Below are 13,150 nucleotides of genomic sequence, written 5' to 3' on the forward strand. Positions count from 1 at the left end.
TAATAATTTTTGAACCTCCAAGTCCTCGGCATTCGGAAGCGAGGAGGTGGCCGCTTGAGCAGATAAAAAATTGACAGATCCCACGTGAAGTGGAAATGGATGATATGCGAAGCACGAATGAAAAAGGTTGATACGTCACTTTAAAATCAACACAACGTTACGAGGTGGAGGTAAATGATGCCGTACATGATTTCCGTGTCATGATTATCATGTTTGGATGTGTCGTTTACCTTTATCATCTGTTCACGTCACGTGAAACGAAATTTAGTATATGTGAAGCTAGCGAAACAACAGCGAGCACGCTGTGAGCGTAGTATGTTGCCATGTTCTCACATGACACGCTTTTCAGGATTATCATGTTTGCACTAGTATTATACTTTCGTTATCCATTGAGGTCATGTAACACCGAATTTGGTATATGTGGAGCTAGCAAAACGGCTGCGAGCGCATCATGAATGGCCCAATGTACTCCAATTTAGCGTTGACGCGCGCGCACGCTGGGCACAGTGACGCTACGTTAGCAAAACTCGAGCACTGTGTAGTCTTACGCCAGGCGCGACCGGCGCGACCGGCGTCTGTCGGCGCGGCCCGACGGCAACCGGCGCAAAATGCGACATTGTTCGTTTCGCAACGATGCGTTATAATGACAACACTGCGTCTCCTTTTTTCGTGATGGAGGGACACTGGACGCGCCGAAACGCGCATGTGTCAAAGCAACGCAGCCCGGCGCTCGCCTGCGAGTATATTGCAGGACCAGTGCCTGGCGTGGCATCGCCGGCGTTACCCGACGAAATGAAAGCCGGTGAGCACGCGCACCGCGTCACGTCGAAATGTAGTGGTACCTTTACTGTGCCATGTATTCACGTTCGCACATAACACGCATATCATGATTATCATGCTTGCACCAGTCTCATACTTGCGTCATTCATTGCCGTCACGTAATACCAAATTTGGCACATTTAAAGCTAGCGAAACGGCTGCGAGTGCATCATGAGTGTGGCATGTAGTCATGCTGTTACATGACACGCATGACGTGATTATCATGCTAATATGTGTCATTTACCTATGTCATCCGTTCGCGTCGCGTAATACCGAGTTTTGTACATGTGAAGCTATCGAAGGTGTCGCGAGCGCATCATGAGTGTAGCATATAGTCATGTTGTTACATGACACGCATATCATGTTTATCCTGTTTGCACCAGTCCCATATCTTCGTCATCTATTCACGTACCGTAATACGAAATTTGCTATATGTGACGCTAGCAAAACGCCTGCGACTGCATCATGAGGTTGGTATGTAGTCATCTTGTTACATGACACGCATGTCATGATTTTCATGTTAGCGTCTGTCGCTTGTGTTCGCCATGTAATCATATCATATCATACCAGTTTGGCGACATGCCATGTGAACAAAATCATCGCAAGAACTGCAGGATTATGAAATGTAAATCATGATATATATGTTATGATTTTCATGTTATGGCAAGTCAAACAAGTTCTTCATACAATCACGTTATGCCATACCAAGTTTAGTATCGATACCATTATTGAAACGGCCAGGAGAGCTAAAAGTCGTAGGCGGCTAGATAGATAGATAGATAGATAGATAGATAGATAGATAGATAGATAGATAGATAGATAGATAGATAGATAGATAGATAGATAGATAGATAGATAGATAGATAGATAGATAGATAGATAGATAGATAGATAGATAGATAGATAGATAGATAGATAGATAGATAGATAGATAGATAGATAGATAGATAGATAGATAGATAGATAGATAGATAGATAGATAGATAGATAGATAGATAGATAGATAGATAGATAGATAGATAGATAGATAGATAGATAGATAGATAGATAGATACGCTCTAAGTCGCTGAAGTTCGCTAAGAAATGCTTCGCATTTAAAAGATAGTCGTATTTTCCTGTCTGCCATCCGTGTCTGTTCGGAATTTGCTAAAGTAATGAGTCCAAAGAACAAAGAAAGTTCTAATAAGCCGTGTTGGTAATTATTGCTTCAATCACAACGGCGACGTTTACATAAGCGTCATATGCAGATGCTGCTGCAGTGTGCTTAGTTGAATAATTGTATCCTGGGAAGCTCGTATATACTGAACGATCGCTCACTGTTCTCAGGACATCACGATGCGCCTCGAAGGTTCCCTGAGCGGAGAAGAAGTCCACGGTAAGACGGAGCTTGAGTACTCGCCCGACGCACGGCACAACGTGGTGCTCGAGGGCCGCATCAAGAAGCACGGTCGCTCCCACCTGAGCGCCGAGCTCATCGCTCGCCAGCCCGTGTCCCTGATGGACATTAGCACCGCGGCTGAACTGAAGAATGGCCGAGACGAGGCTACAGCGCAGGTCACCATCAACTACATGAACCGCAACCGCCAGATGCGAGTGCAGGAGCTGAAGGCATCCATATTCAAGCTTCGGCAAGCTATCGACGTACTTGTAAGTGGCGCGAGGTTTTCGCGAGATTGTTTTCCGTCTAAATTTATAACATCGACTTGTACGCTACGACAGCGTGAAAAAAAAGTCGGAAAAGGTTCGCGTGTTTTTGAAGGCCTGCCTGCGCGAACAAATAATACTTTTTCATTGGAATTACCTTGATGCTTGGCATGAATTCTATGAAAAGTTTTTTCTGTTGTTGTCCACCAACCTGAATCGTAGAAAGAAACAAGAATCATTTACCATAACTAAACAAAGTTCTATTCCTGCTGTTGTAGTACATGTTTTACGTGGCAGCAAGAGTAATCTTGGCACGAAAATAATTTAAAAACGTTGAGATATTAAGGTAATATTAAGAAGCACACATGTACGCGGCTCATATGGTGCCACAACATTGATTTGCTTAGGTTTTGTTTCAGACATTCAGCTCAATGCACGTAATGTGACGCAAAATTGTGCATGAGCCCTTCGGATGGCTAACGATCGAAACGATTTCACAGGTTTGCGAATGCGCGACTGCATCAGTCAACGGTAGCGTTGAGAAAGATTACTTGCAAAAAAAATTGTAACAAGATTTCTCCTGACATTATCCGAGAACTCTATAGAACGTGAGGTATATCAGCATGAAGGTGGAACAGTGCAGTGCAACAAAGACTGTTTGTTGCCAGCGTGCTTCAACGTGATGATAATTTCTTATGGCCTTGCTTCCATGCAGATATTCGCCAAAACAACTTTTTTTTAATCGTAAGTAAGATTTGAAAAAAAAAAATAGTATTTTCACAACGGGGAAAATCGAAATACCAAGCCCCCCTGCCTTCACACCTTTTTAGTACGAGTTACGCAGTAAACGTTTAGTACCACTTACGCAGTAAACACTTAAATTCATTGCTATTATTTAGCTTGGACCACTATGCATAAAAACCGGATTAAAAAAAAAAAATCCGCGTGTTGATGGAACTGCATTAGGAGGCCTGGGGTGCGGCCTCACCGGCAAACACCGCCGAGAACGCACTCCCTCACCAGAGAAGGATTGGTCACCCTGGTGCAGTATCTGGCCACTACCTCCCACATGCTTAAAGCACAGGACCGGGTTAACTGGCGGAACATGGGAGAGGCCTTTGTCCTGCAGTGGACGTAGTCAGGCTGATGATGATGATGACTATGCATAAATGCTTTTTCACAGCTCCGAAGCGGACAGGACCGCAACCAGCTCAAGGGCGAAATGTACGAACAAGGCCAGGAAATGGGAATGAGACTGCAGCACCAGTTGAACGAGCTTCCTCCAACCAAGGCACACGTGCGTGTAAACAAGAGGCACAGCAACGTGGAGCTCGTGTTCATGGCATCTGGTGAGATTTTCTAGCTTGCGCACAACACCGCGGCGCTTCGTTCCTTGTTCGTCACCAGTGCTTTGCGTCTTTTCGTGGCGCTTTCAGAGAATCCTGAAGACTTACAAACTCGGCCAACTGTCAATGCACCAACTGAGAGCCCGTCTTACTGTCAGTTAAGCAACTCATTCAAAAGTACCCAGCAAACTTTTTCAGCGTGGTCAGAAAATGCTGTCAATCAGTAGTCGAGCTTCCTGAAAACACGTGAGAAAACGTTATAGTGCGCCTATCGGGGTGAATTTTATCATGAATTCTGAACGCAAGCTACAATTTGTTCCTTTTTTTCTACAAATGACTATATATACATAAACACGCCATATTCCTGTATTCACAGCCACTGACTGATTTGAGCATTGTGGACTACATAGTTGCTGCGGCCGCCGCGGGAGGCCCTCGTGTGCCCGGGCGCTCGCTGACAATCACATTGATTGCACCTGCTAAAAAAAAAACACAGTTCTCAAGGTCTTAACGCGCACTCAACGTAACTTCTTTTCCTCGTGTTAAGCCTCCCTGCTCAGCTTCCTGCGCCCTTGCCTGGACAAAAGGAGAGAGAGAAAAAGCAATCACGGCGCACGACAAATCTTTGTAACACCATACGTACTTTACCGTTTCTTTTTTAAAACGCGGCGGTCTATTCGTGAGGCAATAAGCTTCTTTCATTCGGCCATTCGATGGTTACTCGAAAAAGTGTTGCAGGGCCCATTCAAGCATACAGAATACGGCGAAGGAAGCTACAAGAAAAGCGTTGCCTAGTAAACCGCCCACTGCAATGCGGGTGGAGAGCCTTGACACGACAGTAACTGCATTTCCGTTCCTATTTCCAACCGGTGCATCTCCCCCACCAACAAACAAGACGTCTTGTTGGCTCGTATTCATTTCTCAATGTTTGCCATGTTTCGTTTGTTCAAACAATTGCGTGCTGTTTAAGAGCACGCAATAGAAAGGAACTAACACAATGCTTTCAGCGTGGATGTGTACGCCAAGTCATCTTTTGACGCCGCGTTCTGCAGATACATCAAGCGCCAAGGTATCCGCTACGGCATCGATGGACAACCGCGAGATTAGGCTGTCGCATACGACACTCGGACGCAGCGTGTCGGACATTCTCATCAAGCTCGGCCTCCAAGAGAAGCGTTTCCTCTCCTCCGAGATCAGCTGGAGGCCTGAACTCGCCAGAGAGGCTTCGGTAGGTGCTTGTTTGGTGTATGCTTCATTTTATATGAAGGCGATGCGCAGCTGTAGGCAGTGAGGCACCTTAAACACACTATGCACAATAATGAAGGCTGTTTGTTTTACTTCCTAACATTGTCTTTTCCATTGAAAACCAAGCCTTAAGCCTTGGCTATTTCTCGACGTGGTTTGCAGGTTTAGTCACCTGCCGTTAGAAGAAGGCCCCATGCACAACACCTCCTTCATTTTAATAATGCCAGTGCAGAACGCTGCTCTTCAGTGGGAGCCATCGGGTCCGCCTCAACTCAAGGAGTAGTCATGATGCGACACTGCATGAGGAATAGCGCTGCTTTTGTTTCACGTGCTTCCGAGCGCTTTCCCTCGGATATGCGATAGACTTGTTTCCCACTCCGATGTCATACGTCCGTCAGATTTGTTCCTTCGTGCTCCTTGTTGTGGCTCTGAGCAATACCACCACCGCATCAGAACACAGCGTGTGTAGTAGCGTTTCACTGACGCTTGCTCATTGGTTGCCCGCATAGCGCACCGAACGTTGACCCGCTATTTCAAAACATTGTATCTTCTACAGAGCCAGCGTGACCGCCAATATTGTGAACACGAGGAATGAAAGACGCCACCCTACGGATTTGTATACAGCTGAACAAAAAATTACTTCACATGATTTCCTTCGTCAGGCACTGCATGAGGGCTTTTCTGTCTCATGATCGCAAAGATCGTGCGATGGCTAGGCGATCAGCAAGTATAGAAAATGGCTAGAGAAAAGGGTGGTGAACGAGTGAATTGTGCACATTTGGCTGGCAGTGGTAAAATAAAAGAGGAATTGCTATATGCGACTTGTGCAAAAAAAAAAGCGGTGAGGCAGAGTATCTTACGCACGTTTTCTACGCATGCTTGCTGAGCCTTTCTCAGTTTGCACGCAAAGAAGCAACATAGATGCAACCGAATCGGCCACTTAGCCTTCAGTGAACATTTCACATCTTCCAAAAGATCATTGCTTTTTAATCTTTCATATTACTCCCTTTGAGATTAGCACCACTTCTCTGTGCAGTACATCTAGAGGTAATTCCGCGTATTTATACTGATAATCTATCTAAAGAGGTCGCCATAGTGGTCTAGCGACTAAGGTGCGCGGCTGCTGGCCCACAAGTCCCGGGTTCTATCCCGGCTATGGCATTTAGATGAAGGCTAAATGGTGGAAGCCCGTGTACAGTGTGATGTCGGTAGACGTTAAAGAACACCAAATGGTGAAATTTTGTGGATAATCTCAAGAGATACGTATGTGTCATCAAACTTCGAAGTCGACTCATCCCTTGTGCAACTAGCGTGGTCAACTCTCTACCATATGGCAATGGCTATATCGGACAGATTAGATGGTGTCCTAATACAAGAATTCCATAGAAAATGCGAAAATAAGGAGGGTCACGAAATGATTACCCAAGTGTTGTGACTCTTACAACTCTACGTCCGCGTAAATTCTAGCTTGTTCGCTATATTATTGATTCGAACCGACTAGCCCACCGACGTCGTTTAGTCAATTCTTTAAACTCTCAGCCAGTTGCGTCAGTGGTAATCAGTGTTTATGGGAAAGAAGGCTGACGCAGGTACTATATTAGAAAGACACGGCGACATCTGAGAAAAGTGAATTGTGCCATGCCGCTCTCACGTCAGTAGAAACAGTGTTGAGCGTATTGGTATTTTAGCGAAGCAAAGATCTCATTTTTCAAAAAACGACGCAAGTGGGAAATAGGCGTGACTGCTTTTTGTTATGTCTCTTTTCAGCTCACAAAATCTTTATACGTAGCGGAAGCTAGCCAGGCTGCTTTAGGGTTACTTTTACTCCCGCCATCCTTCTTGTACCAAGCATGAAATTGAAGATTCAATTCAGTTGAGTTTCCGTGGCTCTTATGAATACATAGTTTTGTTTATACAGACGCAATTCGTGTCCACTTAATAATCAGCGTGTTTATCTCATTATAATATGTGCTGGGTCGACAACACAATTAAACGACTTGTCTTCCTCTTTGTCTCTGCCACTTTTACTTCGTGTCAGAGACACGAAGAAAAAGTGGCGGAGACAAAGACACTTGTAGCTGTGCCATGACTATTACCCGTAGCTGTGCCATGACTATCCACCTGTGTTATGTGCAGAGCTATGCCCTGGACCAGTACGGCAGCATGCGCAATCAGCTCTACGACATCTGGCAGAGCTTTAGCGTAGAAACACAACAGGAGCTGCGAGCCAAGCGCTTTATGATGGGCCACTCCCTCAGCACCGAGGTGAGGCCGCTTATGCAGGACATCGCCAGGGACTGGCGCGATCTGCACTTCGAAGTCATAAGAGCCGCTGAGACGATGAAAGAGCTCTACCACCGGGACCAGTTCTACTTGAAGACCGTGGTGAACGCCTGCTCTGGAGCATTTCTTGCTGCTGGGTACGCATACTCTTGGGTCCATTACCGCTACACTGTGGAAGTTAGGAAGGTTTAGGATGGTTTAGTGTTTCACAGTTATTTGTTGTGGCAGAAAAAAACAGAAAATATGCAGTCTGTTTCATTTAGAGCATACATCAGTGTACAGTTGCGGCAAAACGGCAGCCTGCATAGGACACGAAGGACATGAGCGTTTCCAGGGAGGGTGTTTCAGACTTTTCCAAATTTTTTGTTTTCTTGCGTATGTATACATGTACACACAGAAACGCCACGCCAACGTATACAAAATATGGTTGATCCCCGCCCCTCTCGAAAAAAGTGTCTGGCTATGCCCCCGGCGAAGGATCTCTTCGCCCTGTAAGATGTAAATGTAGAAAACATTCCACAAGGTGTGGCGTAAGTGTGCACTAGGAAAAAAACAAAGAAAATACAAAAAGTAATTGGTAACGTTAGCCTCCCTTCACGAAGTGAAAATTGAGCTGTTCTTGTGTCACAGAGGTAGATAAAGCAGTACAAGCGTTCCGCGTTATGTTTGACAATACACTGTGCGTGATGTCGCTGGTACTGACAAACCAGTCAGTTCCAATGATAGTATCGGTTGCAATTAATTATTTGTAGTTTTCATTACAAATGCTTGGCGGTTCTCATTACACCTGATATTCGATGACGTGACCACGTCACACAAGAAGGCAATGCGGCAACTAGGGTACTCAAGGCGAACACTTCTCGAGACTGCACAAAATGTAAAGTTTCTGGCTTACATAACCAACGTAAGAACAACACTCAAATACACTACAGCAGTATAGGATCCACACACAAATTCGAACATACGCAAAATAGAAAATACCCTGACAAAGGCAGCTAAGTTGATTTTTATTCATACAGCTGCAAAACGTCACCAAGCGATTTTTTATCTCCCACGAATCTAGAATTATTAAAAACTGGAGGCTATTGCAAAAGGTTAAAATATTTTATATGATATGCCATTACAAGCTTGTATTCAGCAAACTCGCTATTTGAAACCTCTCACGCAGAGTCCAATTTGGTCTTTCTACTCAAAAGAGCCTATTGAAATCTCTTGCAAAACAAAATATTACATGAATTCCTTCTCCCCCGTACCATCTGAGATAGGAATCATCTATACCGAGTAACAACCGAATGCGCTTCCGTTTCCACTTTCATTGCCACTATTCAAAACAAGAAATAATAGTTCTTCTATCACCAGGGGTGTACCACGTTGTCATAAATGCGGCGTCCTTATTTGTTGCTTCTCATTATATGATGTTTCTTTTTTTTAGTTGCATTCCTCTATGACGTGCAGCGCGTTGAAATGTAGAGTTAAATTAAGACACTTGTTTTGATTTATTTTATTTATTGCAAGGGTTCAACAATCCCTTGTGTAAAAGTGCCACTGCTTTTTATATACAAAATGTTTTCCTCTGCAAATCGTATTTTTGCCTGCAGTGACCTATTTTTCACGCCAGTTACTTTTTGTGTCGTTTTGTAAGTCAGCTCTTTTACTGTTCCGTGCATTTGTACTCGCAATGTGAGCCATTCACTCCTGCTTAAGGCGTGAAAATTCAGGCCAACAGTATTCAATAATTACTAATAAATAATGCGCCTGCTAGCTGGCACAAAGGCGGTCTATTAGGTGAAATTTCGTTCAACTTAAGAGAGCACCAAAATGAAACAAATAATCAGCTAAGAATAATGTGTCCAAGTATACTCTTGGAACTCTAATTTTATTGATTTCACTATCACAGGCTTAATAATTTAGGACAAAATGACGGTCAAAGCTTCTTTTGAAATGGCGGATCGACATGTCCGTGCGTGACATCACGAAATACAAATCGCATTTCTCGCATTGTGGCAGCATTGGTGCAACAAAATTTCCCGAAACTTAGTATGTTCGCTTTATGTCCTCTCAATGCACTTTGCTTAATGTTCATTGATTAGAAATGATGCATGAGCTAGTAGAAGCTCTCAAAATGTATGACGTCATGACGTTTGGTGCAGCAGTTTCAAGGCGGCCTCACCATCCGCATATTCTCTTTGCGCATTTTCTCGATTGCTGATTGCTTTCTCGGTGCAAGCGTGCTTTGAAGGAGTGATTAATTGATATGAAAAAAAAATGTTTTTTTAGTGTGTCTTTGAAATTGCGTCACTTTTTCAGCCATCGTAATTACGGATGCTCCTAAATAAATGTACGCACGTTTTTTCTAAGAATCATGGCTGTTCTCTTGAACACAAGAATGGTATGCTGTGCTATTGTTATTGTCTGGTCCTTCTAGCCTGTTCAACCATAGAGAAATATACTATATAAAGAGTGGCCACTGGAGCCTTTTCGCGGTCCAGCAAAAAAGCGTCTGAGCAACCGCTAGATAGCGTACCCATCCTCGCTTTTATTCCTTTTTTAAGACATGTAATAACCTCTTCAGGAGTGCAATGACTACCCAAGTTTGGCATCAATTTTTCGAACAGAAGGAATTTTATTAGTTTGTGCAATTTTCCACATCGGCACTACATCATGTCTCGCTAACGACATTTGTAGCCTTAAAACAAAAAACAGCAGAGTATGACCAGAAAGTGTGGCCTTTCTGTATTTGTTTTGCACAGAGGCACATTCGTGTGGCTTAGGTGTACTGTACATGTATTCCCTTTACGGAAGCATGGGTGTGTAGCCAAGTGGTGAAGACACTCGCTTTCAGAGCATGAGGCTACGAGTTCAAATCCCAGCGTCGGAAAAAAATTGTTATTTTATTTAAGCTGAAGACATTATGAGGTCTGACCAACCACTCGTGGCGCTGAAAGCAGCGCAGTAGCTGAGCCGCATGGCTCTACGGGAGTGTCCACTCTTTATGTAAGTATGTTTCTCTATGGTTCAACCCTTTCGTTTCAATATGGTGCAGGGCGATAGCCTCTTGCCATAGATTAATAAGCAAAATAATAGGACTCTCCTGCAGGTCCCTGCGGCTAACCTGTGTTCGCAGCGCACCAAACGAACGTGCGGAATCTTTGCAGCCTCCAAGATAGGACCGCAGAAAGGATGATCTCGAAGGCCAATTCCAAGGGAATCGAAAAATACACGGCCTCAGAGATCTCTTTTGTGCGTGTTCTCGTCTCGGAATTCATAATTTAGTTTTTTTGTGCATTGTTTCCACGCAATGATATGCTTCGTGTAATCTGTACAGACAGAGAGGAAAGCACATGGTCACATTTTGGATAAAACATGAGAATCATAGCATTAGACTAAAATAATAATTTTCAGGTCATTTTCTGCATAAGCACATGCAGTCACTCTTCAATGTTTGGTGAACGCGCGCACGAAGAGGTGGGTTCATTGCACTGCGAGACATGGCAATATAGCTTCCATATCTTGAGTATAAATTTTACAGAATAAATTTCACTATCTCCCGCTAAGAGGAACCATGTGTTACGCTAAAAGGAACCATGCGAAGCACCGGGTGTTAACGCTTACACTGGTGGTGACGTTGACGCTGGCGCTTATCGCGGCGTTGTGAAGGAGGGAAACCTGCGCGGGGGCGCTAAGCACGCAGCGATTGACCTGTTTCTCCAACTGGAACATGCAATTTACTCCTAATGAACAATGAGAGACAGAAGATTCGCATCGGACATGGAGACCCGCAGTCCGCTTTTAGTAAACGCGCAGGCTACGACTATTTATTGTTCAACAACGCACAGGAGAAATATCCCACTGGCACTACCTTGGAGGTCAAGAGATCCAGATGCTTATATATATGGTGTGGTCAGTGAACAGTAGTGCAGTGTGAACAGTCGGTTTTGTCAACGAAGCTAGCTGACGCTGCCTGCGTCGTCATTGAGAGGCGAGAGAGAGAAACGAGAGAAAAGGAGGGGGAAGGGAACGCATGCGCGAAGGGCCTGCAACGCCACAGGGAGGATGCGTAGATGAGAAAGGGAGGATGGGGTCGAGCGTACACTAGCAGACGCTGCCCGCGGCGGCGCTGTGAGCCGATAGCAGAGGGCTTGGGAAGGGGAGAAGAGGACGCGCAGTAAGGGTGGTCATGCCGCACACCTGATTGAGCTCGACCATAAGATACAGGCGCTGCAACATGCTCCCTACAGGGCTGCAGAATTTAGGAACCTTTTTTAAATGCGAAGCAATTCTTCGCGAACTTCGGCGACTTTAAGCGCATATAGCAATCCATCCATTTAGCAGCCTACGACTTTTTAGCGCTCCTGGCCGTTTTCATAATGACATATATACAAAATTGGTATGGCATAACACGACTGTATGACGAGCATGAGTGACTTGTCATAACATAAAAAAAAACATGGCATGCGTGTCATGAATGTCAAGATTTACATGTCATAGTCTTGGTACTCTTGTGGTGGTTTCGTTCACATGATCTGTTGCAAAGCTGCTATGGCATTACATGCCTGCATGGCGAACGTAACAGACCCTAAGGTGGAAATCATCGCATGCATGTCATGTAAGTGATGAGTACACGAATTACGCTCATGATGCGCTCACAGTCGTTTCGCTAGCTTCACATATACCAAAATTGGTGTTGCGTGATGTGAATGGACGACGAAGATAATGGACTTGTGCAAACACGATAACCATTATATGTGTGTCAAGTAAAAACCTCACTACATACCACGCTTATGATGCGTTCGCGGCCGCTTTGCTAGCTTCACATATACCAAAATTAGTATTACTTGACGTGAATAGACAAAAAACACAAATACTAGGCGCTAGCATGATAGTCATGACACGGAAGTCATCTACGGCATAATTTAAATGCCTTTCAGTCCTGGTGCTGTTATTGCAAATGTTAGTGATGCCGTCGTTGCGCGGCTATAATTAACATACTAGCATACAATCTAGATACCTGAGCACGCATAACATTCCTACTTGTGTTTACTGTGTACTACATTCATCCGCCTCTTAACATTGTGCGGATTTTTAAGTGGCATATAAACCTTCCTCATTTGTGCTTCGCATATAATCGATTACCACTGTACGTGGGATCTGCCCATAACATGCGTCGCATCTTAAAAGGCGACATTATGAAAAAGCCCGCAGAGCAGCACATATTCAGCAGACATATACAATGAACGATGCAGCGCAGCAGTAGTTGCCAAAGTACTTGACCCCTATTAGCATGACTTGAAAAAAAAAGATGTTCACTCTATCTTTTTTCCTACCGTAGCACAACCTTTCTGTCACGCACTCTACAACACCCTTTCGCGAAAAACAGCTACGATCCATGGCCACAGCTAAAGCAGAGCAATTTGCAGCACCATTTATGTGTTACTGAGGCAGGAGGGTTCATTTAGAAGATTACATCGTAGCCTCAGCTAAGAAACATTTTTTCTCGATTGACAAGTCACCCTCTTATTGCGCTAGTACCAGAGTTTCACGCAATCTACGAATAGCACAAATAGTTGGCAGGAGCGCCTCTTTTCTGTACACTTATTTCTGACAATTTTCATACGCGGCGCAACTTCTGAAAAACATGTAACAATACTAAGCCTTTTTATAAAATTTCACACGTGCATTGAATTTCACAATTTTGAATTTCACAATTGAATTTCACAATAAAATTCACACGTGCATGAATTTCACACGTGCATTGAACGTGCACAAAGAAGATTTGAGGACTGAAGCGGTGACTCACTTTCTCGTGCCAAGAA

The 13,150-nt window shown here is 44.2% G+C and overlaps 1 protein-coding gene across 1 annotated transcript in view; it reads left to right on the plus strand.

The window, feature by feature from the left end:
• LOC119181110 (uncharacterized) overlaps nucleotides 1-13,150 on the plus strand; it is a 165,457-nt gene that overhangs the window by 130,988 nt on the left and 21,319 nt on the right. The window contains exons 22-25 of the mRNA XM_037432291.2: nucleotides 2,146-2,466; nucleotides 3,647-3,812; nucleotides 4,862-5,037; nucleotides 7,191-7,474. Of these exons, the coding sequence (XP_037288188.2) occupies nucleotides 2,146-2,466; nucleotides 3,647-3,812; nucleotides 4,862-5,037; nucleotides 7,191-7,474 (947 nt within the window). The remainder of the gene's footprint in view (nucleotides 1-2,145; nucleotides 2,467-3,646; nucleotides 3,813-4,861; nucleotides 5,038-7,190; nucleotides 7,475-13,150) is intronic.

The sequence above is a fragment of the Rhipicephalus microplus genome, unplaced genomic scaffold, assembly GCF_043290135.1.
Source record: "Rhipicephalus microplus isolate Deutch F79 unplaced genomic scaffold, USDA_Rmic scaffold_14, whole genome shotgun sequence".
Lineage (NCBI taxonomy): Eukaryota > Metazoa > Arthropoda > Arachnida > Ixodida > Ixodidae > Rhipicephalus > Rhipicephalus microplus.